General features: G+C 46.0%; 1 protein-coding gene across 1 annotated transcript; it reads left to right on the top strand.

Annotated features, from left to right (window-relative positions):
- Positions 1 to 11,663: 11,663 nt before the first annotated feature.
- LOC119378945 (uncharacterized) lies at positions 11,664 to 14,936 on the top strand. The gene is made up of 6 exons (XM_037648042.1): positions 11,664 to 11,772; positions 11,852 to 11,902; positions 12,694 to 12,765; positions 12,882 to 12,935; positions 13,267 to 13,341; positions 14,733 to 14,936. The coding sequence occupies exons 2-6, from the start codon at positions 11,884 to 11,886 to the stop codon at positions 14,930 to 14,932; spliced, it is 420 nt and encodes a 139-aa protein (XP_037503970.1). The 5' UTR covers positions 11,664 to 11,772; positions 11,852 to 11,883; the 3' UTR covers positions 14,933 to 14,936.
- The last annotated feature ends 11,612 nt before the right edge of the window (positions 14,937 to 26,548 follow it).

Raw genomic sequence — 26,548 nt, 5'->3', positions numbered from 1 at the left:
TTTCAAAATCACCTCGTAGAACAGTAAGCTAAAGCGAAATATAAATGTGCAAACAGTAGCAGAAATAAAGCAGACAGTTCAATGTAAGAATAAAGCAGAGAACTTATTTTGGCAGCACGTTACAAGAGGCATATTTGTGCGACCAGACCGGAAAAAAAAGTTCAGAGCCCTAGGTTAATGTACGGGATGCAAAAGAAGGACAACTAAGAAAGAACTTGTGCTAACAATCAAATTATGATTTCAAAAGCTCTTTGAACAAAGATAGCAGGAAGATAATAATAATTGTTACGGTTTAGCACCCCAAAACCACGATGCGATTATGAGAGACGCCGCAGTGAAGGGCTACGGAAAGTTTGACCACCTGGAGTTCTTTCACGCGCACCTAAATCAAAGTACACGGGCCTCAAGTATTTTCGCCTCCATCGAAAATGCGACCGCCGCGGCCGGAATTGGATTGACAACAGGAAGAAAAAGATACGGTAGCACGAACATATATTCTGTTAGATAAGCGCTTCATCTATTAGATCTAGCATCGGTACTAGTGGTGCTACAGTTAGGATCTTATTTGCACATAAGTCAATCGCTTGTAAGTCGAACTTACATCCACAAGATCCTTCAAATCGCTTGTGTGTGAAAGCCACGACAAGCAAAGCAACCCTATACTTCAGATTTCGTAACGAAGCACTGCGCAGGGGAGCGGCATCAGAATTTGCGCGATAGTCGCCGCACGCATTGTGGTACGCGGCGCTGGACAGTGGATAAGGGTAAGTATCATGGCACTGGCACACGAAAAAAAAATCGAGAAAACGAAAGGCACGTGAGCTAAGCTGGACGTTCGCGCGCTTGTTCTGTCGTGACTATACGCGAGCGCTGTCAAGTTGCTCTGCTCCACCAAAACGGACGCGCACACTTCATTGCCTGCCTTCACTGGTGGACTTTGCCGGAAAAATAAAATTATGTCACTGTGCTGAGTTTTACTGAGGCGGTTTAGTAGCACCAGTACCAGCTTGAGAAGCGGAGTTGAGCCAACGATTATTGTTTCGTACGCTGGTGTTTCTATAGGAGTATCTTGTATCTTAAGATACACGATACATTATTGAATGTATCGGAAATACAGATACAGATACTCGTCTTGCGAGATGTATCGCGATATAGATACAAGATACCCAAAGAGTATCTGAGATAGTATCTAAGATACATGTATCTTCGATACTGCCCAGCATTGGCTCGGAAGAGCCAACTTCTGGAAACTTGTCATAGTCGAGAGACTCCGGCCTGTTAAAGTCGTACTTCATCAGTATAGGCTCGCAGCCTTCGCGCGATGACACGCAAAGGGAACGACACGGCGGGATTGGGTAGTCCTGAGCGATTGGGCACGCTGGTGCATACACAGAGCAGAGAAATAAGTGCATGTCCGGCGAGCACTTGATCGCTGCCAATGGATGGAATTGGTGCGCTTCCAGGCCGGCTTCATCCTGGGGTTGACCTAGAGAGTTGGGCGTGATAGTCATGTTATACTGAAGGCTTCTGCACATTGGAATCGTTAGAGGTTCACAGCGTTGTTGCTCGACTGCACGCGAGCTTACTGTTTGTCCAAGGGCGGGTTCCAAAAGCGCTACCAGCGCTATGAGTACATCAAGCGAGACGCTTCGGAGCTGCATTCCCAGGTCGCGTTGTATGCGGTTCGGTGTAGATCCAGGAGAATTCGTATGGGACGGTCTTCAAGAAGTCCACACGGCGCTTAGTCGAGAAAAGCAGACCGGCTATGCTTCAGTTTCGTGCAAACGACACAGGTTACCAAAAGTGAAACATCGCCGCTTGCCACTGCTTGCCTTAAAGATCGTTGGGCCGTGCCCAAACTGAACTGTCTACCCCCACAATACCCAACAATTCACTTCATTGGCTGTTGGCGCACCAGCAAACGCCCGTCCAACCTGTCTCAAGGTGTTTGGGGTCGAATCTGATGGACGTGTCATGCGGGAAGCGCCAGCAGTCTCCTCTCTCTTTGGAGCCTGTTTACGGCATCAGTTTCCGTCGCCATTTGTTGCAGCCTGAAGATAGCAGAACGCGGCTGCTCTCTAATTAGACAACCGTTTGCTTGCTCTCCGTCGAATGGCCTCCGCGGCTTTCCGCTTTTCCCTGTTTCATAATCCTGCTTCGAAAACGAGCGCTTTGCGTGCCAAACAACTCGACTCTCCTATATACGGCATAGGCTGTATCAGACGTCTTCAGCAGTCGTTCATTTTCCGTTGGCTCACTCCTATCATTAGGCGTATTTTTCTTGGTTCATTAGTGCTTGCGTCCAATATTCGCCAAACCGGCTATCCACTTTAACCGAAGGAAAGTCGATCTGGTTTCGAAAACCGGTTATCAGGTTTTGAAAACCGAATATTGGATGTACGGTTTACACAAACGCTGAACCAGATTGACAGTAAACAGTGCGAGCAAAAGGGAGGGCGAAAAACATACACACGGGTGAAGCGCTTGTCCCGTGTGTGTGTGCGTTTCGTACCCGTGCTTTCTCGCGCTGACTCGTCGGTATGAATCGCCAGCTAGCCCGTCAGCCATACCTGAGAAGTAATAGTCGCTTTAAAAATCTTCGAACTTTTATAAGAAGGTGTCAAGTCATAAAAACAACATGCAAAAATTAAAAAAAAGAAACATAAATGATTCATCGGATGTTTAACCATTGAGCCCCAATGTTGTCATTCAATTTATCGTTTGCCTGCTCTAGCGATACCGTGCAATTATTCACGTGAGTATCAAAGTAGTCCCAGTTTCGCCGTAAGGGCGAAATGATGAATGCGATGCCAAAAAATTGGAATGTTATACGAAGTAAGGCTAGCAGATAACTCCTTTTGAATACGACCAGGCGAAACTCAACAAAACACTGTCGGTGCATTGCAGTGAGCTAACTTGACCTCCTGGTTATCGCTTTGATGCAAACTGAGCGGTGAGAACACAGCACGTACAAAAGTACGCAAAAGTATGAGCCATCTGCTAATTTCTGATTTCTGTCAAGGTAGGGGCATGCACCCAGCCGCACAAAGAGTACGCAGTTTCTGCTGGAGCAAGACAGTTCCCCCCCCCCTCCCCTCCGGGAACCCCACAGGCCTATCGCGCGATGCAAGACGGCCTGCGCGTTTGCTCTCCGCTTGAGGCGCGATCGTCGGCTCCATTTGCATATAGAATATAGAACAGACCACGAGCGGGGCACTCATATCGCCCTTGTACTTTATACGAAACCCCACGGCGACGGCAAAAATGCTCCTGGAGTGTCCATTTAATTGCTATTGCAAAATACAACTACACTGCAGAGAAACACTTCTCATAAGCGGTGTTAAAGGGACACTAAAGGGCATAACGATTTTTCTCATATTAGTAAAGTACTCTTTCACAATACCAAAAACACCACACTTGCTGCGAGAAGACGCTTAGTAAGCGAGAAAACGCGCCAAAACAAAATGTGGGTGGCGACGCCACCTTGAAGTTTCCGCACCATTCGCCGTGACGTCACATGTTTTGACGGCGCCTACCAGGGGCGTAGCCAGAAATTTTGTTCGGGGGGGGGGGGGGGGTTCAACCATACTTTGTGTATGTTCGTGCGTGCGTTTGTATGTGTGCGTGTATATATACGGAAGCAAAACTGAAAAATTTCGGGGGGGGTTTGAACCCCCCAACCCCCCCCCCCCTTGGCTACGCCCCTGGCGCCTACTAGGGACTACGTAGTAGAGCACTGCACGGGCCGTGATTCTCGGCCCGGGCCCGGCCCGGGCCCGGGACTCGTTCAAATTTACCCGCCCGAGCCCGGCCCGGCGACTCAAAGCGAGACCCGGGCCCGGCCCGAACCCGAGAAAAAATTTCGCCTACCCGGCCCGGCCCGGCCCGACCACAGATCGGGCCCGACAGGGGCCCGATCTAGGTGCGTTGCCCGAAGGTGGTGTTGCCCGAAGGTGGCAACGCCACCGAATCTAGGTGGCGTTGCCCGAAGATAGAATCGACCGCAAGGGCGTTTTAAGAGGCAAATATCTACGCATGCTTGGCGCATGCTTCGCTAGCAAGTATACTTTAACCTACGGTACTTTCTTGTAAAAAGGGCTGGCTCACCGTGGAAACAGTTGAGCGGACATACTGGGTACGATGAACATCTGTTCGGCAGCGGTATATTGTACCCAATTTTCTAGGAATACAATCGGGATCATCAAGGGCGTTTTATAGCAGATATTGTAGGAGGAAGCGTGATTTGCAGCATGAGTCCGGTTTTGATAAAGAGCGCAATAAAAAACGGAGGGGACAGAGAACAGAACGCTCTCTTCACTTTGTTTTTATTGCGCTCTCTATTGAAATTTAAATGGACATGAAAGTGAAACAATGAATCAGCTTAGATTGACAAATTGTACTCTGAGAAATCTAAATCTAATGTCGTTACTTTCACCAACAAAGATTCATTAATAAAGTGGAAAATCAAGGTCAAGGCTTCCTTTTTAAGCTTCGCGCCAAAATCTCCACGCGTGACAACACAGATTTCAAAGCGTATTTTTCGTATTTTGGCGACTTTGGCTTGTCGAAATTTCCTGAAGCTTCGTACGTTAAGTCTATCACCCCCCGCCCCCCTCGGAAGACAATACACTTCATTTTTACGGATTAGTCACTGCGTAGGACTTAGCAGACGCCGTCAAAACATATGACGCGTTTGATGCGGGAATTCCAAGGTGGCGTTAGCAGCCGTAATTCTTTTTTGCGCGTTTTCGAGCTTCCCATGCGTCTTCTCACAGCAGGCGTGAAGACGCATGGGAGACGCATTTTGGCATTGCGAAAGAGTACCTTACTAATACGACAAAAATCGTTTTTCCCAGCATGCTCTAACGACAAACCGATCGTGCACCCTTCTGAATATGTAGCACCTATCTTCATCATAGTAGCACCTTGCAACATCAAGATAAATAGAGAAAAAAAAGTCAAATTTATTACATTTGTTGTGAATACGCTAACCAAGATAAAAGTTATAACGAACTGCGCATACCACGTGCAATTTAGAAATACGTATGAGAAGCCGAATGGAAAAAAAGCAACTATTTGTCATAGCATTTTTTTTTAATATATCGCACCACTGCTATAATATACAGTCTATAAGCTTTTGTGGCATAGTTTATAGTTTATTTGTTCGCACGTTATTGTAAAAAAATCAAATTATAAAGAGATTCCACCACAAGCACACCATGCGCCGTTGCATTACATGTCCTGCCGCGCTAAAGTTTCTTGCACTGCTTGCGCAAGCCGCAAGGGCGCAAATCTGCATTGAGAAATGTGAAGACGTCGGCAGTCGTAGTTCTTAACTTCCACCACTGGAGCTAATTTAGGATGTCTTTTTGGACCTCTGCAGTATGAAAATAGCTGTCCAGCTAATCCCTTCATTTCTCTCGTTCCCGAACGTTGTGCCACTCTTCAATATCATCTATAAATGCCTCTGAGGGCTTCTCCTTGCAATTTTCAGCAGTGTTTGTTATGCACGGCTTGCACGGGGCTCTTTTCTGTCCATATTATAATGGTGTATGCCTTTCTAACGATGTTGTACCAGTAGAAGGTGGCCTACGCTGGTAAGACTACACTGGTAAGACTGGCAATAGTTGTATACGATGTGATTGCGATCTATTTTCGGGGTTCATTCCAGTTTGGTAATAAAGGTGCGAATAAGCTTCTCGACGCTTACTTATTGGGTGCATATGATTCGAGGTAAGGAGGGACATCACCCGCCATGGAATTCGTGATTCTTATTTCAAGCCAGGTATTTCTTCAAGCTAATATAATTTGCCTTTAAACAAGAATATACATGTTTGATGGACTTATGCTATTCCTGCACATTCCAACGCTGTTGTGGCAGTATCATGTAGCTCTCGCACTATATAGTGCAGGGGTCTCAAACACGCGGCCCGCGGACCTCTCGCTAGCGGCCTGCGGCCCGCACATGACTGTCTTCGTCCCATTTTTCAATTTTTTTTATTATAACAACGTTCTTGAGCTACACAGGCCACCATGTGTTACCGTAAACATTACCGTGATACATTACCGTGAAACAAAACTCAGTATTGCAGAATTGGCGTCCAGATTTAGTCATTTTGGAGATTGGTATCGATATATTGGTGGAATCTTGCCGCCAAATACCCTTCAGAATGACCCATATATGAAAACTTAAAAAGGTCTTCAAAATGACAGCGTTAGCTGACATCTGGTAGAACCTATTCTTCAAACCCTCCCCCCTTCCCCCCTTCCACTCCTACCTTCGCCACTGTCCTGGCCCTTGCGGAAGTAAATTTTCGTGAATGTGGCCCGTTCGCTGAGGCGAGTTTGAGACCCCTGATATAGCGGCACAAGACGAACGCTCAGATGTTAACAATGTGGGCACACAAAGCAGGCTGTGCATGTCCATCTCGCGTCACGTGACCTCTGGGAGCCTAGACGGAGCCACGGAAAAAGAATGTCTTTATAGGGATTTTATGCAACGAGACTCCGCGCAGTCTTTTCGTTCTAGTGGAGGGCTAGAACTTGCAAGAGCGTTTCCGCGCCTTGGGGCTCCGTGATCGCACTTGCGATGGTAAGTTACAGCTATAAATTTATTATACTCATTTATCACTGCGATTACAGAATAATATTTGGGATATAAAATAATAACTAATGCAAATAAAGCTCGAAATAGTGAGATGTTAGCTATATAAGCGCCTGGTCTATCTACTTTCAGCTCGCCCGTTTCAGATAAATCAAGTAGCCGCATATGCAAGAAGCGAAAGATGATCAATACTTGTCGCTCATAAAACTTCTCCATATAGCTTTCTCCACATAAAAAAAAATGTTTTATCGAGATAAAATTTGAAACGTGAATGTACGCGCAACGTTTGAGGAACACACTTGAAGGGACAGACACTAAAGAAAAAAACAATTGTTCTGTTATCAGTAAATTACTCTTAAAATTCCGTAATCAACAAGAGTCTTGGTAAGCGAGAAAACGCGCAAAAAGAAAATGCGGGTACCGACGCCACCTAGAAAATCGTGCAACAAACACCGTGGCGTCATTGATTCTGACGGCGTCTACTGGGATCTACGTACTGTTCCTAACCGGTAAAAATTAACTACCTTCACCTCTGAGAGGGCCATACCCTTAATATACCAAGTTTCAAGAAGTTACGTGGAACGAATGTCCCCAAAATACAAGTAGAGCTTGAAATCCGTGACGTCACGCGCGGACGTTTTCGGTGCGAGATTTAAAAATGTAACTTTGCCCGTGATTTTCTCCTTATGATGGTGAAACTACATTCGAGTTCTCAGAGTACACTTTATCAGTGTTAACCGATTCATGGTAACACTTTAGTGTCCCTTTAAGAACTTAGCAAAGTCCAAGCTCGGCCCGACACGAGCCCGCCACCTCAAACCCGGGCCCGGCCCTAAGCCCGGAGCCTCAGACCCGAGCCCGGCCCGGGCCCGCCGTGAAAACTACTTTACCCGGCCCGGCCCGGCCCACGGGCCGGGCCGGGCCCGGGTTTTCGGGTAGGCCCGAGCCCGTGCAGTGCTCTACTACGTAGTTCCTAATCGGTAAAAATGAAGTACATTGTCCTCTGAGGGGGCCATAGACTTAACATACCAAGTCTGGGGTAATGTTGTTGAGCCAATTTGGCGCCAAAATACGATAAGTACACTTTGAAATCCGTGACGTCACGCGGGAGATTTCGGCGCGAAATTTAAAAATGAAAACTTTGAACTTGATTTTTTCTCCTCTATTAATAAACCTATGATGGCGACATTAACGAAATTAAAGTTCTCAGAACACGATTTATCGATCCAAACCGATTCATTGTTTCTCTTTAGTGTCCCTTTAACGCACTACTGCCACGCTTGAAGGCAGACTGAAGGCCTCAGGCTGTAGTTATTCACTTTGGCAATTTTATTTACTGGTGGCGCTGGTTATAATTAATAAAAAAGTAGATAGATACATAGTAAGTACATCCCAGCTAACTAAAGCCTAGCTAAATAAATTGCCGTGGTTGAACGCGGTTAAACCGGGTTGTCGAGCAATAACTCGGTTTTGCTTGCTTTGGGAAAGAACGAGACCATTGGTTTCAGAGGTTTAACTTTACTATGCATGTCATGTTTTAGACAAGGTTGAGGGGTGGAGAATTCTAGATGCTTCGACTACGCGCCGTTCACAAGGGAGCCAACTTCTTGCGCTACAAGACGCTGCTTGGCGCCGTCGGCGCTCTCGGCGCGAACGCGCAATGAACCTGAATGCAGCCAGCGCCTCTGGCGGTGGCGGCACGAAAGACTAACCATGAGCCACTGTTCGTTTTACCGAACGCGCCGCACTAGCGTTTCGCTGAAGCTTCGGCCGATGTTGACCTTGGCTGAACTTGAAGGTCAGATTCGCGGAACCAGGCGTTTTCTGGGCTCGTAGCTGGAGTAGTAGAGATATCGGTCTAAAAAAAGACAAAAAGGTGAGACGATGAGACCAACGGGGGTGTGTTTGTTAGGCACTGCCTTGCGCGAACTTTCTTTTTTCTGTTTGCATGCATTACTTCATCTGTAAAAATTAATTGCTGAAATTACTAATTACTCTCAAGCTTGCCTAAGCTCACCTTTCATATTGCGCGTCACTTTAGAAAGCAGTATGCTCGACCGTTTGCATGCAGCTCTCCGGATCTTTCCTCGTTATTTCTTCCCGCGTTTTGAACTTGTGGTGGTTGTTGCGCAAAGCACGCATATTTGCGTGGTGTGCTGGAAATAAAATTCATTGAAAGCATTTTCGACTTCTTATATTTTCCTAAAGTTATCTCACATTGCGCCTGCTTAGCTACATGCACAAACCATGGTGCTCTGCAGGGGCGTCGCCAGGAATTTTTTTAAGGGGGGGGGGGGGGTCTCAACCATACATTATGTATGTTCGTGCGTGCGTTTGTATGTGTGCGTGTATATATGCGCAAGCAAAATTGAAAATTTTCGGGGGGGGGGGGGGGGTTGAACCTCCCCTTGGCTACGCACCTGGTGCTGAGACCATGCAAGTACTGAACAAGGAATTAAGTAGCGAGAAGAATTCTATTGGACGAGGTGATTAACTGGCCCATATGTACTTCGGCATACGTACTACATGTATATTTTTTAGATGTGGTTGCTGCACTCTCAATTGACCTGCCACTTATTATGGTGTGTATGCACGTTCTAGTATCATTTATCTGGATGAATACGCAGGAAACTGGAGAAGCCGGATAGGCGCCAGCCTGTCGTTGCGCTTAAACCGATCATATTAGCTGGCGCGTTGCTCGCTTGCTCACCAGGTTCAACGCTCATATGCTGTAGTTTCGTTGAAGCACTTGAGATATATAGAAGCGACTGGCAACGGGTGTGTCCGGAGTGCGAGTTCTCGCGAAGCGCTACTGCCTGACTTACATGTTTATACAAAGACTTTGGGATATTTTTCGACAATTTGCAGCGTTGATGTGCACCGTGAAAATTCAGGACGATGACTCCGAGCGCTTGGTGTGAACACAAGACGTCCAACTACAAACTAGTGGTTCACTTGGCATTGCATTAGCCGTAACGGATGCGTGACTTAACATTAGAGATAAAAGACACCTTGTTTGCTTTATATTGTACTTATCCTCCTTCCTTAACTCTACTGGCCCCCTAGATAGCGCAAATAATTTATTTCAGCAGCTTTTGTGTATTCATTGCAAGGAACAAGGGGAGTCAGAATCGAATCATTCACCAGCCTTTTTGTGTTCACTATAGAGCTATGTATGCAGGAAGAAATTAATCAGGCCAGTGGCTGCATATAGAGTGCGCATTTCGTTCCGTCTTTCGCTCGATGTGGTTCTAAAGGTAATTCTTCTGAGCCCCGCAAGTGTTTTGAATACCGTTCGAAAAGAGTTCCAAAGAAAAGCCGAATCGGCTACTCTTATCAATATAGGATCTGCGTAGAGCTTGCGAGCTTGCTCAACATGCATAGCTGGCCACGAAGCAGCTTTGAAGGGGATTCGGCCGCCCATCGGCTCCAAAGTCCTTGCTGCACGGCGTGCATTTGCCAGTCTCTGCAAATCCCTCGCATTGTTCACTTGTAGAGGAATGCCACCCTCCTACATCAGACCTTCTGTCACGCCTTCTGTACGGAGGTAAGATAAATCAAAATCTAATTAACTGCTTTCCAGGCGTCCTTCTATGCTCTTAACACATAGCGCGTGAACAATGGGCACATGGGCGTATACCTCTTGCTGTCCTCGAGAATGTTTCCCTGTAGTTCTTTGCGTTTCGGGCCTTCCCTCACTGTTCGCCCTGGCCTCATATATCTCATTCAGAAGCTCCAAGAAACCGTCGCCCAAGAACTCGTGCTAGAAAAGCAATATACCATAGCATTTCCCTGTGTACGCGCTCCATTAACATCTACAAATGCTACGCATAAGGTCTGTGCTGAACTAATGAAATCCGAGTGCGTGCGCTGACCACGAATATATTAAACTTTATCTAAGTGTATCCCTCGTCTTAACCCATAGTTCTCCCAATATATCATTTATCACAGTCAGACTCATACACGTCCCAGAAAAAAAAAAAAAGTAACCGACTTCAATTACAGGTGCTTCCTTCAAAACGTTAATTGATTGCAATTACCAATTATTACCTCAGGGACAGGACCACTCAAACACTACGCATAGTCAACAGAATTAGCTTGCCTAGCTCATTTATTGCGTCCTCTTCATTTATGTTCACTGACAATCCTTTTCAAAAATTTGCCTGCAAAAAATTTGCCATCCGCCTGCACCACCCGTTATGGGTAGGGGGAGAGCATACCCAGACAACACGAAAAGTCCTAAGGATGCCCCAAACAAGTACCTAAGTCCCACATCCAAAAAAGGAAGTCATATGGGTGTCCCGTAGACTTCAGCGAACGGATGCCCATTAAACATCCCAGAAGAGGACATGAATGGGTGGATGCTTGCATGCCTCATATCAACCACGCGTTTTTAATCTACTTACTCATATTAGCACACATATATGCATGTTGTCTTCATGAATTAATAACGTACATTTCCAGCGATCATTCTTTAAAATCGCACCAATACATATATATGGAACTTGCGCAACCCTTCACAAATAATTAACATGTATTAATTAAACAGGCGAGAACACACAACGGCTATTCTTTGTTGAAGTTTTGCATACTAATTATTCTTTCGTGCAGGCCTTAATTAATTAAAGCACGTCCGCCTTGAGCAATGACATATATTGCGTGATGGGCTGGTGTGCTGCGCGTTGCTCGTTTATTCGGAACCACATTTATGCATGCGATCAACCTTGCTCACTAAACTGTTTTAAGGCACTTTGCTCAGATGGTACACGAAAAATTCCAATATAGTTAAACATTAATGGGGATTGAAACCGTCCCATGTAAAACTAACCTTCCTGTGTGCTCCGTTCGAGAAGCGGCGATAAGTTTCGGTTTCAGTTCTTTGAGTGTATCGTTTTACATGTACACTGCTCTTAAGTGGGCAGGCGAAAAATTATGAAAACAAAATATTTGTAATTCGTATTTGAAGTGCGCTGTAGTTTCTTAACTTTTTCTTTTATTTTATGCTCATTATATGTACGACAGCATTACGACAACGCGGCTGTGGCTGCAGTCTGTTTCTATAGTTCCGCATTTGAAGCGTGTTCTCTGCGTGCGCTGCGTGCGGTTACAACAGTTACAATTCGTGCGCACTCTGAAATTTGGGTTCGCGGAGCTGGTTGTAATCGAAGGTAAGTGTTGTTTTCCTACTGTTTTTTGATCTGTCAAGCGTGAAGATACACGTGTGTTGGCCTTGTTTTTTATCTTTAGAGCTTGCATACGCTTGGCGGGAAGCACGCGCCATGGAAAGCGAATACGAGAGTAAGTTATCGTTGCATTTATCATTATTCCACGTTTGTTGTGTTCATATGCCTTTTGTAATGTGCAGTGCGATGCTATACTTTAGACGTCAACCGCTTAAACAGCACGACACAAGTGAGTTTACCGGTTACCACGTGGTTTACTCCGAGATCGACCAAGTAATCTAAAAACGTTGAGATCGACTGCTGATCAGTCACGCCGTGCAGGCCGATGTGCGCGCAATATTTGTAGCTGCTGGCGAATGTACTAACGCGGAGGAGAATCTTTCACGTGTCGCTTTTACCTCCAATCAGCCAGAAGTTCCCGAACCACCTCTGAACCGTTCGCTCGGCCAAGTTGCGAGTGCCGGCATTTATGGCGGCATGCTGGAATCTTGCGACTAGGAGCACCATACTGGTGACAACATGCACAGCGTTCCCGTGGAATCCGATAACGTGTCCGACGGGTGCCACAGATACCTTACACAGCAGGACACTGCAACGGATTCTAACTCAAGTATATTGAAAGAACTGGATATTGCATCGTTGAGAGAAGACCTGTGACAATGGAGCTTAGAGTCAAGTGTGACTCACGATGCCGTCACAAATCTGTTAAAGGTTCTTCGCTCGTATTCTTGCATGTGTGAGCTACCAAGTAGCGCCAGGGCGCTTTTGTCCACACCAAGAGTGGCAAATGTCACACTACTGCTGGATTCTGGACATTATTGTCATTTTGGTTTGCGTGAAGGGCTTCAATCTGCTCTCAGACATGTTTACCGTGTGCCCAATGCCTGTGGTCTGTTTTATGTTCAGGCTCATCGCACATACCAGTATCCACAACTCTTGCTGCGGCTGCAAGGCCAAACATGGAACCACGCATGCTTGGTATGTCATTCTGCAGTTTCACATAGCAATGTTTTATCTTGCTGCGGTTGGGTGTTTGCTTTTGCTTTTGCATTGTGCGGCAAGGTGGAGTGCAAACTATGGTTTCTATGTTTTAGGTGCTTTGCACATATTGGAAGCCGCCAACTCTTTTACGGAACTGCAATTCCATGGTATGTCATTTATGCGGTATACATCATTATGTTGATGTCATGCAATGTTTCCAGTTTTACCTTGTTTTGTTGTATAGTCATTGTGCTATGGCCAAATGCCTGTGGCTCTTGCTGCGGCTGCATGGCCACACATGGAACCGAGCATGCTTGGTATGTCATTCTGATGTCTTATAGCATGTTGCTGTAGTTTATTTACATTTACTCGTTAAATTGAGAATTCTTTGCCCACTTCAGGTGTTTTGAGCCTGCCTGTCTGTCTCTTATCTATTTTATCTCTGTCTGCCTGTCTGTGTAACTCTAGATGTTAACTTGTGGTGTCAATTATGTTCAGATTCACCACCATACAGTCCAGGACCCGCATATGTGACCGGGGCTACAAGGTCACAAACAGACCCACAAGTGCTCGGTATGTCATTAACCTTCTTTATTCTTTAATGGATACAGTCCATACTGTTCAGTGTCCTTGGGTCCTATTAATACTAAGGGAAAAATTGCAGTCTTGTTTATGTGTTTTCTTGCTTCATGTTTACTTGAGGCAAATGTTTCCTTTGTACTGTAGATGTACTATTCACATATGTGATAATGCATGCCCAGAAGAGTGAAATTAATTCCATGAGTATTGTTCTTTATTGTAACGTGTTGGAAACGGAAGGTGATATTCTTAGCACTAAATCAGCTTAGTTTTTTAGTTGGGTTGCTGGCTTCATGATGGAAAAAATTATGGCAGAACCCATCTTACAAGGACTGTCACCAGTAATACGATTTGTGTTCAGGCAGTGTAACAGCCTGCTGTATTGCTCCACCTTCATCTCTTGAGCTCGTGTATCTGGGCAGTGTCCTATTTTCTTCATATATGCTATGTATCAGCATAAATAGAAACACAAACTGCATAGCTTCTGCACAGTGTGCCTCACCTTGCTGTGGTTTTATGGTAATAGTATTAGTGTGAGCATTCATTACCCTCTCCTATTACGCAGCCACGTAGCACAAATGAAAAAAAAATTGTATGTTGCTGCTGGCATAACATACTTTCCCATTGTCGTTGTGACACAGTGGCACACTACCATGAGTCATGTTGAAGAGACAGGGCGTGCAAATATGAACACAAGAGGGAACTCAAGACACCACAAACGCCTTGACATCTTGGCTTCTCTCTTGTGTCCGTGTTCTCACGCCCTGTCTCTTTAATATGAGTACCTACAAACTAGCTCAGCTTTCTGTCATTCTAACCATAAGTCAGAGGCGCAGTTTATCCCTTCGTTCTTCTTTAGGGGGGGGGGGGAGCATGCTTCATCATTTGAGCAACGATGGTTGCTAGTGTGCAAGCGGTGACTTATAAAACATTTGTGCTCGTGGTGCTGCTGCAGCATCGATCAAATCGTAGATCCTCACTTACACTGTTATCACCAAGCCAGTGTCGCAAAAACTGCAAAGAAGGCTGTACGTAGATTTCAGTGCATGTTAAAGAACTCCAGGTAGTCAAAATTTTTGGCTACGATAATCATGTCGTGGTTTGGAACGTAAAACCCTAACAATTCTTATTGCAAAGAAGACTCATGCTTTGCTGTTAGCGCTCCTACGAGTAACTCTCAGCAATGTTCATGACCGTTTTTTTTCCATGTGTTGCCATATAATTCACTGAAAAGTTTTAAAGCTATAGGTTGACCTATAGCTACCTGGAAAAGCAAAGCACTGAACATTACATAACCCATTCGAATCATTGCGGTAGTTTTTCATCTTAGACATAGTGCTGAACTGAAAACTTTCATAACACTGATGCCATCACTTCTTTTTCAGCCTTCATGGAAAGGATACTACAAGTGTTAAATAGCATAAAGCACACCCAGCAAGCCCATTTGCAATATTTCAACGAGCTGCTAAGTAATGCCGACAGTGCAGCTCCGCACCCTCATGGCCTCCCAGACCTGCCTTTCTCGAATGTGGCGGATGTTCTCGCGTATGAGGAGAACCTCGAGACAGACAGACAGCCAAGCTGATGATCAAATGGTAATTTCTCTGTTTCATTGCCTAAGCTCAGTATAATGTTGCCTGTCTTGTAACTACAGCATGTGGAGTGACTAGGCATTTATAAATGCATGTGAATATTACTTATGGACAGTCTGATTAATGACGTACTGTTGAATTTTTACATAGCTAGCTGCGTATGACAGTTCTAAAGAATTTAAAGGAGTGGTGACACAAAATTCGGACACAATTTGACTGTTGAATCACACTAATGGGTGCATATAGGTGCCATCTGTGCAGTATCAGCCACAAATACAGCCTAAAAGGTATTTTAATGAGTTTTTGAAGTTCGTGAAAGTGCCGGATCGGAATAGAAGCAAAAGACGATGAGGTCACCCGAGTGGATACCACGTACGTCACGAGTTTCTGGCCGGGTTACCGGAGGCGTGTACGAGACAGACAACGCTGGTATTAGCGACACCTGATGATGCATATCCTTACCAGAGACCTACAATATAACATCGCAGCGACTTACCCGCTTACTGATTCTGTTGTAAAGCATTTGCAGTGAGATAATAAGCAACTCACAGTATTCTCATTGCTTTTTTTCCGGACAAGAACTATAACGCGACGGAAAAGAAATCGAAAAAAAAGTTATTGTAGTTGGACAAAACGCCACAAGATGTCGCTACGGGCTCCGCAGTTGTACGCAAGTTGCTGCTACTGCTGACAGCCGTCAACAGCTCCGGTAACCAGGTACCCGCAAACGATAGGAAGTCTACAGACGAACTAAAGCTCTCTGCTGCCGGGATCATATTGCGTAGTGGACAAATAACTGCTTCGACCCTCCGACGTGGTTACGTGGGATTGGTATGCCTTGAGAACGCGGCGTTGCCCGATATAAATACGAGTCAGTAAAGCGTGCATCACGTCATTTGCATGTTACGCATAAACACTGTTACAGAGTGCCAATGTTGTGATTTCAATGCTTTCCTTCGTCACTTCTCATATCCTGCTATTTTACGAATGATCGGAGCGAAAATGTTTCAGCACGTCTAATGCTGCGGCTACTCCAAGCCTGGCGGAAAACGTCGCCTCAGTTGGACAACGACTACAAGAACAAAATCGCAGCTACCGGCGAGATTCGCAAAGTGAATCGAGCTTTTCTTACTGATTTTTACACTCCTGCCAGCTCTTTCGTCCATCGCCGCACTAGATAAGCAACGTAGTTTGACAATCGAGGAAACAAGCACTCGCAACGCTCAACACCTGCTCAACACAGCAAACGAAACAGCAGCACTGACAACATAGCAGAAGCTGGCCAGTGACGTCACTGATTCTTGCGGTCTTGTTTACCAAGTAGACCATCTACGTCACGGGGCTACCGAGTGCTCTTCGAAATCGAAACTGCCTCCGGTCGTAACATACGAGCATATAATTAAACATTCGTTTCGCGCTGGGGCAAATGAGTTTCGTTGCCGCTATTATCGAGTCAGTAGCCATTGATTAAGAGCAAAAAACAGAGGTCACAAATTTTCTGTCACCACTCCTTTAAGTAAAGCTAGAAGCAAGCTTGTATTTCTTTATCACCACAAGATTACTTATGTTGCAAAACATTCAAATTAAACTGGATCCCAATGTATCTTTCTGGCTGTATATCTTCTTGTTTCTTTTAACAGAAAAAAGTACATGGCTGTACAAGAGGGAGATTCGACGAAACAGAGAAGAACACGTGTACTGCAGTCCCTCCTCAGCTGGAATTCTGCAGTGGGCTTCAGTTGGTTTGGCACAAAGGGAAAAAAAAAGAATCTGTGAACTGCTCCTCTGCAAGCTGATTGTGCGGTGAGTCAGGTGTAGCAAGCTTGATATAACTTGTTTTTTTGTGAAATCTTATGTCAAGCAGTATACTCAATATAGCTAGGTTGTCTATTTATACTTTGGTGCAATTAGTCCTGGTATTTACTTTCAGTTTTTAAGTGTGTAGTACTTTCGGGGCCCGGGCTGCCGTATGCTGTCATCGCTTAGCATAATGCAGGCCAAACCACGTATAACATAGCCATCTGTAGCGTAATGAGCGCGTGCTCGCACCAAGGAGGTCTTCTTCTTGTTCTTCGAGCGGCTTGATGATGATATTAAGTGTGGAGCACATTTGGGGCCCGGGCTGTCATATGCTGCCATTGCTTGGCATTACGCAGGCAGAACCATGTAAAAAAATAGAAAAAAGAGGAGGCAAGTGAGAAATAGAGAGAAAGAACAGGAAAAGGTAGAAAGAAGATTAGAAATAGAAAGAAATAGATAAAGAGAGAGGAAGGAATAAATGAAAATAAAAAGAGAAGAAAAGACAGCAAGACGGAAAAGGAGGAAAAAAAAAAGAGAGGCGGAAACAAGAAAAAACCAAAGAGAAACAAATAAGGCTGCCCAGCTCCGCACTTCCTACAGGCTTGGCACCACACATGCGAAACTGCCTTAATTTCTAGAAGAGTGCCATACTGGCCCAAGTTTTGTGTGGTGTGCAAAACTTACAGGAACGATAACTTTGCTTCTATGCATGCAGGCGTGTTGACTAATGACATCCAAAACCCGAATGCGAGCCTGAAGGATGTGGAGAAGGCTGCGATGACCTGGTTCCGTCATACTGCTGAGCGGCTTGCCGCGCAACAAAAATAGTTTCTTTCTTTGTTTGTTCAACTAATAAGATAATCCTGAAGGTCAGTTATTTGCTGCAAATTCTCTGCATTGTGTGTATTAAAATTTGTGTTTTTCTTCACCACTGTTTCATTCCTTCTTTGTTGTTTCTTGTTTATGTACGCCATATTCAGTGCCTCATTTTTCTGGTGCATTGTTTCCTGTGCTGAACTGAACTTTTTGTTTCCTAAAACTTAATTTTCTTACTTGCACGCTGCTTGTAGATTTAAGAGCAAAGAGTAATTAACTGCACCAATAGTCTAATGCTAAAATCAGGTCCACTCCATAGTACATTGTTCAAAAAGTGCCCTTGCAGTAATCGCAAAAGCATCCGAACAAGCAAATACAACCCCTGACTTCTGCACTAGTAGCTGAGAATTAAGCAAGTTGAGTGTGCTAGTAAAGATATTGTGTTTCAGGAAATCAAAATTTCACTTAGGCTAAGGGAACAACAGAGAAAGAAAATGATTACTTTAAGCTTTGTATTAACAGTTCCAGTGAGGAGAATGTTTCCTTATATATATATGCGTGCCCTTTATGCATGGCAAATGTGCAGGTAAAATAAAGAATTCAAACTTCTATTCCACTGAACTCTATATTGTCTAAGTTACAGTGTCACATTAACTAGTGTCAACATTTACAACAGATCCAGAACTCCTACGAGTATTTTAAAAATTCATTTTTCTGTCTGAACACGCCTAACTTTAGCCATCTTCAGAAAGTATGAGATGTGTTGCACTTGTCCTACCGTTTTTTCTGTAGTCATCTCTGTTCTAGAACTGTTACAGGATCATGGAATTCAGAGCTTTTATCATTGGCTCCTTTACCTGTGCTTGAAAGCGTCTCAAGCTGTTCTTTAATTCAGGCTTGAAATTGAAACCCATAGGGCAAGATACCTTGTTCTTCTATTTTACATTGGGAACTTCTACATGCAAAGTGCTCTGTAGGCAGATGTGTGGGGTTCTGTCCTTGCAGTAGTGTTTGCAGTGTTTTCAAGATTTGGAAAATAAGCAAAGAAGAAAGCAACAGAAACCGCTCAACATATTATAGGCTACAGTCACATGAAAAAGCAGGAGTGAATTGCATTGCTGCAAGAGTACGTGCAGGGGTTTTAAAAACATTGAAAGAAATGTAAGACTTAAAAAAAACAGTTATTTCTATTACTAGCATGTGCCCTTTAATGCTGCATGTACTGATATGGAATGTGCAACAAGCAAAACTAATCCCAATATAATCCCGAGATGTCCTATGGGGAGGAAGGTCCTATGGATCCCGTTTTTTGTCTCATTTTGGAGGCTTTCCGGGAGGTTTCCGGCAATTATTTGGGACATCCTTAGAACTTCCCACACATCCTACGCAGCGCATCCTAGGTGTATCCAAAGGACGCCACTGCGTTGTCTGGGTAGTGGCGGAACTTTGATCGTGTAACCTTTTTTTTTCTGCAAGCAGCCGATGGGAGCTCACACATATCTCGCTTAAAGAGACGCGAAGGGTGCTGAAAACGTTGAAAGTGTGTACAACTGCATTAGATGGCAGCTCCGGAAAGCGCTTGGCTGTAGCTACTTCGTACAGTGTTTGACGGCAGCACGTAATTTGAAATCTACGTTTCACTGAAAATAAATGCAGTTTGTGCAAATGTGCTCTTAAAAATTTATTTTGCGACAGGTGCCAAAGGTGTATGGAGGGGGGGGGGGGGGGCGTCAGGCTACAGTGGTCAGGCTATGGTACAACCTCCCCCCCTCCCCCTTTCCCCCAACTATCAAGCGAAACTACCAAGCGGGACTCTTATGGACACGCCTACGGAAACGTGATTCTATATATTTAGTGGGGCGTTTTTAAAACGTTCGCAAAGCAAAACGAAACACTCGTGCACATATATGCTTACAGTTTCTTACAATCTAAAATTAGCAATATCATGGAGAAGAAAATATTTGCGTGAACTGGGGACGCCGCCTGACTGGTTATACACTAATGGGCAAACGGACGTTAGTCTAACAGCCAGTTCCCGCTTGTCATATCCTTATCCACTTTGCCCTTATAGATAATAAGGTTAACTCTGTATCACATCACTTAAATCGGCAAGAGTACTGTGCTCCATGCAACCGGTCAGGGTGCCTCGCTCGAGCTTGGATGGTGGTGCCACCAAGTGAGAGCATTTGCGAAGTCTCGCGAACAGGCGTTTCCACGCGGATAATTCGAAGAAGTCAAATATTTCAACTTTGAACAAGTAGCTACAAACTGCTCTGCGCTGTCTAGTAGCCTGGAGGGTACATGCCTGCATGAAATGCACTTCTTATAAGTGGATGCGCAGTCTCCACTCTCTTTCACTTTGTAGGGCAGCGAGTGATCTTTATAGAATAAAAGGTGGTAGCCGACGGATGGAAGCCCCAATGTTGAATGAACAGGAATAGGTGCCTCAGACAGACTGGCCGACGTTTTGTCATGACGTCAACAACTGAGCCGCTTTACAATTAATACGCCGACGATGACAATAAGGCGCCTTGACAAAGCTAATTCCCCCGAATCGAAACCGTCGGCTAGCCTGTCTGAGGTATACTTATTCCTGCTCATTTTAGATACAGATGGTAATACACTGAGCTACATATTTATGAAATTGAGCTAAAGAAACACGAAAACTTAGCTAAGGCACCACGTGACCTACATGTTGCGGCAAGCCTGTACGTAAATGTAATTTTTTTTGTTTTCTTGTCGCTTTTTTCGCGTTATATCTGTCGTCTACCTTTAACCACCGGTGATACCTTCTAGGTCAATATAGTGTGATTTGGTCATGATACTCCCCATGGTTGATGCAGTATAGGTGTGCTTTTTCTTTTCTGTAGTATTATAGGGACTGAAGTCCTGTCGATGGTGTTTTCCCAACTCCAATATTTAGTGAAGCGGGTGGCGATCGCCTTTCTGGGCGCGCCCTTTTGGCGTGGTGCACGTTTCCTTGAGGTGGCGATGCGCGAATGAACAGGGCGGAGAGTGACGACGCTCGTGGCGACGCGTATGCAGAAGGCGTTCCGCGCGAGCCCTTTGCCGCTATCTGTACTCAGGGGGGCGACGGATAGTGCCCCCATCCAAGGAGCCCTCCGACTCGCGCTGTCAAGGTCATCTATTGTTGGAGACGGCCCGAGAGGCCGCTACGCTTTCTGCACTATTCGCGGACAGCGTAGTACACGAGTGGCCTCCTTTCCAGCTACGCGAGGAGAAAGCCGACAAACGAGTCCTGTCCGCGGCCGCCGCTTCTTGGGCAACCGTACGCTCTGCGCCCGCGCTGACGAAGAAAAGAAAGGGGGACGGGGAAGACGAAACGGTGTTTACGCGTTTCTGCTTTGCAATGTACGAGGGAGAGGGAAGTGAAAAACACTGAAGACGACGCACTGGAATGCACATCATTCCGGTCCCGTTACTTTTCACTGCCTAGAAGTAACCGATGATGATAATGAAACATTTGTTAGGGCGATGTCCGGCGTTCACAACACGAACGCCCCCAGAGCACGGCCGCTGGATAGCGGCCGTGCCCAGAGTTAGCTCACATATGACGTCATCATGTGACGTCATCGCATCAAATTGTCGCTTCGTGAAAGGTAGACCGATCCCCGAGGTAGTTGCCACACGACTTGAGGTGTTGTAAGATTCAATAGAGAACCGGAGGGGGGGGGGGGGTGCAATGCAGTTACTTAGAAACGTCAAAGTAATTTAATGAGTGCTTCGTCGTGACACCATGGGCCTCCTTTCTCCTTTCGCCTGTGCACTCCTTAGCGTTGCCCAAAGGGACTGTGACTTTGATCATCCCCAAGCGGTTCATTGTCATAACACTCTGACGTCAGGACCGGGAGGTGAATTCGTTACATTGCGAGTGGACACTTCTGAGACGCTGCGAGCCACGCGCTGAAAGGCAGGTCGCCATTCACGCGCGAGAATTTTTTTAAGCTCCGCGATTTCTCAAAATGTTCTGCCCAGACAAGAAATATCGGCAATTAAGAAAGACTGCAGTAAGCACGCACACACACGCACACACACGTATCCCAGAAACCACATTTATAGCCACTTGTTCAAAAGTCACATTTGCCAATATTTGCTGTTTTATGTTGAGGGACTGCAAAATCAATGGAACTTATTTTATATCCATTAATAAAGTTGTTCTAAGTAATTATAAAATGTATGCAAGTGTATAAATATCATTATATATTAAGTGGGCTCAAATGGGGTCATCGTAGAAACACCGGAAGTCGTATTGTCCGCCTTGATTTTCATGCCATAACAAAGGCGTGTGCTTAAAAATACGTTACGTTACAATGTGCGGAGAAAATTTCATTGTCACATAAAATTCCTTCGAAATAAAAAAAAAAAAGGAATAGTTGGAGCCTTCCTCCAACTATCCATTATTTCCCAACAGATGAATAAATCACTCACTTGCTAAAGGACTGAAGGAGTATATAGCACAACTCCAAGACTGTTCTTTTCTACCCCATCTCTCTCTCTTCGTCATTTCATGAGCTCCCGGTTGCCGCTGGTACGCCGCGTTACGCCGTCCGCCGTGATGGTATAGTAGTTAAGGGTCGCGGGTTTGATCCAGGCTGCGAGGCGCGACGGTTGCATTTCGTGGTAGCGAAATGCTTGAGGCCCCATGTACTGCGATGTCAGTACATGTTTAAAGAACGTCAGATGGTCGAAATTTCCGGAGCCCTCTACTACGGCATGCCTCATAATCATGTGGTATTGGCGTGCAAACCCGAGCAATTATTATTAAGTGTTGTACGTCGGTTGGTTGAGAGTATTAATCAAGCTTGCTTACTTTAAATGGAAGCTGAACGAAAGCTTATTTAAAAAAAATTACTTGGAGCGCGTAATCACAGTTTGATACCAGCTGAATTAAAAAGAAAGAAACATAGCTGATCCCTCCGTCATGTGAATCGGTATAACGCGAAGGAGAGAAGGAAAGGCAGGGATGTTTAGAAGGACTAGTTGCTACCCTACAGTGGGGGAAGGGATGGGAGAGTTTTAAAGACTACAGAAAGAGAGAGAGAAGGAACCCAGGTACCCACAAAGTCACACACTTCACAGTCAAGGTATAACACGAAAGTGAAACGCGCCTTCACAGAGGTAGCTGAGCCTTATTTTTGCATTTTTTCGCCGCAACGGCGAAGCAATGCATGCGATAGCAACAAATTGGAATGTCACGGAAAGAACGGCAAGCTGCTCTAAACTTGTGCAAAAAACATACACTCGTCAAGGTTTAAATAAAAACAAACAAGGCATTGACGTTTCGTACGGGTCCAGTTAAGTTTGGTTTGGTACCGACAGCCCCCTCGATGATCCGAGTGCACGCTGACAACGCGAAGGAAGAGCCAGAGTCTATAGCGGCTGCACAGAGATATTCCCCTGCGGAAATTAGTATTCGCGTGTTTCTCCAATGCATGCCATCGCCTGTGGGCCCACCCGAACACAACTTCTCTATTTCAAGTCGACTCTTTAGGACTGCAATCTTAAGTTTTAACTTGTTGACACAACCCCTCTCATTGACGCCAACACCAAGATCCGAGCTAATATCAACGCCTTCCATGTTGTCAAGCTCCCAGAGAGTGCCGGAACGTAAATTCACTCACATCAACCATCACGAGAGAGCTCGAAACGAATCTCACCAAAGTGATGCCTTCCGCCGGCTGCTCCTGTCGCTGCTTGGCCGGACGCCCTCGGAAATCTCGGTTTCCGCGAGTGTCCACACTTGCGATGGCGCGGAAGGTCGATGTGGTGACGAAATAAAATAACGGATTAAAAAAAAAAGACACACCACACTATTGTCGCACCACAACAATGTTCCGCTGGCTTCTGCGCTGCACGCCGTCGGATAGCTCCCGACGCCAAGCCACTTCCCTGTTGCCATTGTCGTCCCTGGCGAGGCCTCCCTCACCGAAGCGCTGATCCTTTGACGCTCGGCACCTGCCGCTTGCAGAATGCCTCCTTTCCGTGCTCCCTCAATACGCTGCACGCCCGACACTCTCGCCGTAGACTTCTTCAGGCTCGCCCCGAGTGTTCCAACCCTCTTCCAACGGGTCTCGGAAGCCAGCCACTTTCCGCGCCTCTTTTCGATGGCGCCCAAACGTCTCGAAGTCAGGCCAAGTCGCGGTGATGACGTGACAGCTCACCTCCACCAAGGCTCCGGCGTCTTCCTCGCTGTGGACTCCGTCGATCCTGTCGACACTGCGCCAGTTAAGTTTGAGCTTGGTATCGACAGCCCCTCGATGATCCGAGTGCACGCTGGCAACGCGAAGGAAAGCCAAAGTCTGGTTGAAGGCAGCGTTTCATTTCACGACGACCGTCCGCCCCGGGCCGTGCCCAGCGAACTCCTCAGTTTCCTGTCTCTCAAAAGGGCATTCCCGCTCAGTTGAAAAACAATCGTACAAACATTGTACGTTTCCCCCTCTCTAGTTGAAAGACCATTATACAAACAGTGTACGTTTCCCCCTCTTCTTTGCTTCCAGCTAGGAGAAAAAGAATCGCGCGACGCTCTCCTTCCGCAGAACCACCTGCGTTGGCCATACTGCCGACGGACGTAACCCGACATCCCGCTTTCGGACATCGCTTCCTTTTCTGTCGCTGCGGCCACGTGGCCGTCTTGCGAATCCTCTACGCGGTTCGCTTCCCCGACACAAATCTCTCCAAGCAATAATTCCGGGAACCCCGCAACAGCTTCGACGACCCCCTGTGGTGTCGGCGCCACGGCTCCGTATCCGCTGGGACCTAACAGCTCGCAACAACTTTACAATATTCTGAGGCGCTGACACTCTCTGAGATGACTGGTCCCTTTATCACAGTGAAGATGACAGCGTGGGCATGCGGCTATTTATGGGTCAGGTGTCGCAACGTGCGGGTGTATATCTCTGGTAGATTGCCATTTGTCCTGTTTATCGTGCGGTTAGTAGACTGAATGTAAAATGATTCTAAAAGCAGACGGGCAGATAAATGTCTTTCCGTTGCGATGATAGCTGCTGCGTCCCAGTCAATACTGTTGCCAGTTTCATTGTGGCGTTCTGCCAAGGCATTCGCAGTTGTGTGGCCCTTGGAGATGTCATTTTGGTGTTGTTTCAAACGCCGTTTGAAATTCCCGCTCTCGCCGATGCACACGTCGCATTCCCCGCACGGTATATTGTAGAACTCCCGGGAAGTCCGTGCGCTTCAAAGGATCCTTTTCGTGAACAAGTTGTTGTCGTAGTTTTCCAGTAGGCACGCGGGCTATTTGAACACCATAGCCTTTGAAAATCCTTGCAACGCCTCGCTTGTTCCCGCTGCGTAAGGATCGCTGCGCGCTTCGCCCTTTCTTTTCCTTTCCCCGTTTCACGGCGGAAAAAAGAATCACAAAATTCACAAGCCCGACGTCCCAGTACGGCCAATTGTGGACTACACACGCTCACTTCAGTGTACTGTGCGTACTGTCGCGTTACCTGCACCGTGCGTGTACTGCGACCGCTAGCCGGGCTCACCGCAACTTTTGTCAAAGACTCCGCTCATTTCATTGAGCAGTTAAGAAGTGTGTGCCTTGAAGACGATGAGGTTATGATATCATATGACGTGAAGTCAATGCTTACTTGTGTGCCCGTTGAGTATGCTGTGGAATGCTGCAAGAAACTTCTCGAAGCGGACTTTTCTTTACCCAACGTACGCCTTTTAAAGTCCAGGACGTCTGCCGCTTCTGAACTTTTGTCTTGACAACACATACTTCGTGTTCAACGAGCAATACTTCAAGCAGGTGTTCGGCACAGTAATAGGCGCATCCGTATCCGTCGTTTGCCGCTGCGCCAACATTGCACTGGAGGATCTGGAATGTACCGCTCCTTTCTCATTCGCGACGCGACCAAGGCTTTTTCTAAGATACATGGACGATTGAATCTGTATCATCCGTCGCCAACACGCAGCACAGTTTCTCGAGCACCTGCACTCTTTCAAGGTGAGCATACAGTTCACGGTGGAAGAGGAAATCAACGGACGAATTCCTTTTCTTGACGTCCTTGTGAAGAGAACCTCTGGTGGCTTAAAAACAAGCGTGTACAGAAAGCCAACACACACGGGAAAATACCTCAGCTTCGACCCGGCAACCCCATCGGAAAAAAGAGATCCGTTGAGCGGCACTCTATTCCCGGGCATTCCGTGTCTGTTCCAGCCCTACGAAACCTACGCAAGAACTGCAGATTGTGAGAAGGGACCTGATAAGGAACAGTTACCCTAATCAACTGCTCTGAACTCATTACAGAAATTGTTGGCGCAAAACAAGAACTTGGACGACGAAGTAACACGGACAAGCGCACTGTGCACACGGACAAGCGCACTGTGCGCTTGTCCGTGTTACTTCTTCGTCCACGTTCTTGTTTTGCGCCAACGATTTTTCTAACCAGTTATGCACCAACTAGCCCGACAGTATGCATTATTGTGCTCAGGACTCAGGAACGCAATGCAGCAAAGCTCCGCCGTGAAACGGCGAAAGAAAAAGAAATGGCGAAGCGCGCAGCTGCAAGAATTTTCAAAGGCTATAGTGTTCAAATAGCCCACGTGCCTACTGGAAAACTACGACAACAGCTTTTTCACGCAAAGGATCCTTTGAAGCGCACGGACTTCCCGGAGTTATCTACAAGATACCGTGCGGGGAATGTGACGTGTCGTACATCGGCGAGGGCGGGAATTTCAAGCAGCGTTTGAAACAACACCAAAATGACGTCGCCTTAGGGCCACACAACTGCGAATGCCTTGACGGAACACCACAATGAAACTGGCCACAGTATTGACTGGGACGCAGCAGCTATCATCGCAACGGAAATACATTTATCTGCCCGTCTGCTTTTAGAATCATTTTACATTCGGTCGACTAACCACACGATAAACAGGACAAAGGACAATCTACCAGAGATATACACCGCACGTTGCGCCACCTGACCAATAAATAGCCGCATGCCCACGCTGTCATC

The sequence above is a fragment of the Rhipicephalus sanguineus genome, chromosome 1, assembly GCF_013339695.2.
Source record: "Rhipicephalus sanguineus isolate Rsan-2018 chromosome 1, BIME_Rsan_1.4, whole genome shotgun sequence".
NCBI classification, from domain to species: domain Eukaryota; kingdom Metazoa; phylum Arthropoda; class Arachnida; order Ixodida; family Ixodidae; genus Rhipicephalus; species Rhipicephalus sanguineus.
The sequence above is the reverse complement of the archived record's forward strand: the minus strand, read 5'-3'. Positions and strand labels throughout refer to the sequence as shown.

Bases quoted from the DNA above. Each gene is read 5' to 3' on its own strand.
- LOC119378945 (XM_037648042.1), top strand. The intron at 12,936-13,266 runs GTATGTCATTTA...AATTATGTTCAG, and splicing joins TACGGAACTGCAATTCCATG to ATTCACCACCATACAGTCCA. The intron at 13,342-14,732 runs GTATGTCATTAA...CTTCTTTTTCAG, and splicing joins AACAGACCCACAAGTGCTCG to CCTTCATGGAAAGGATACTA.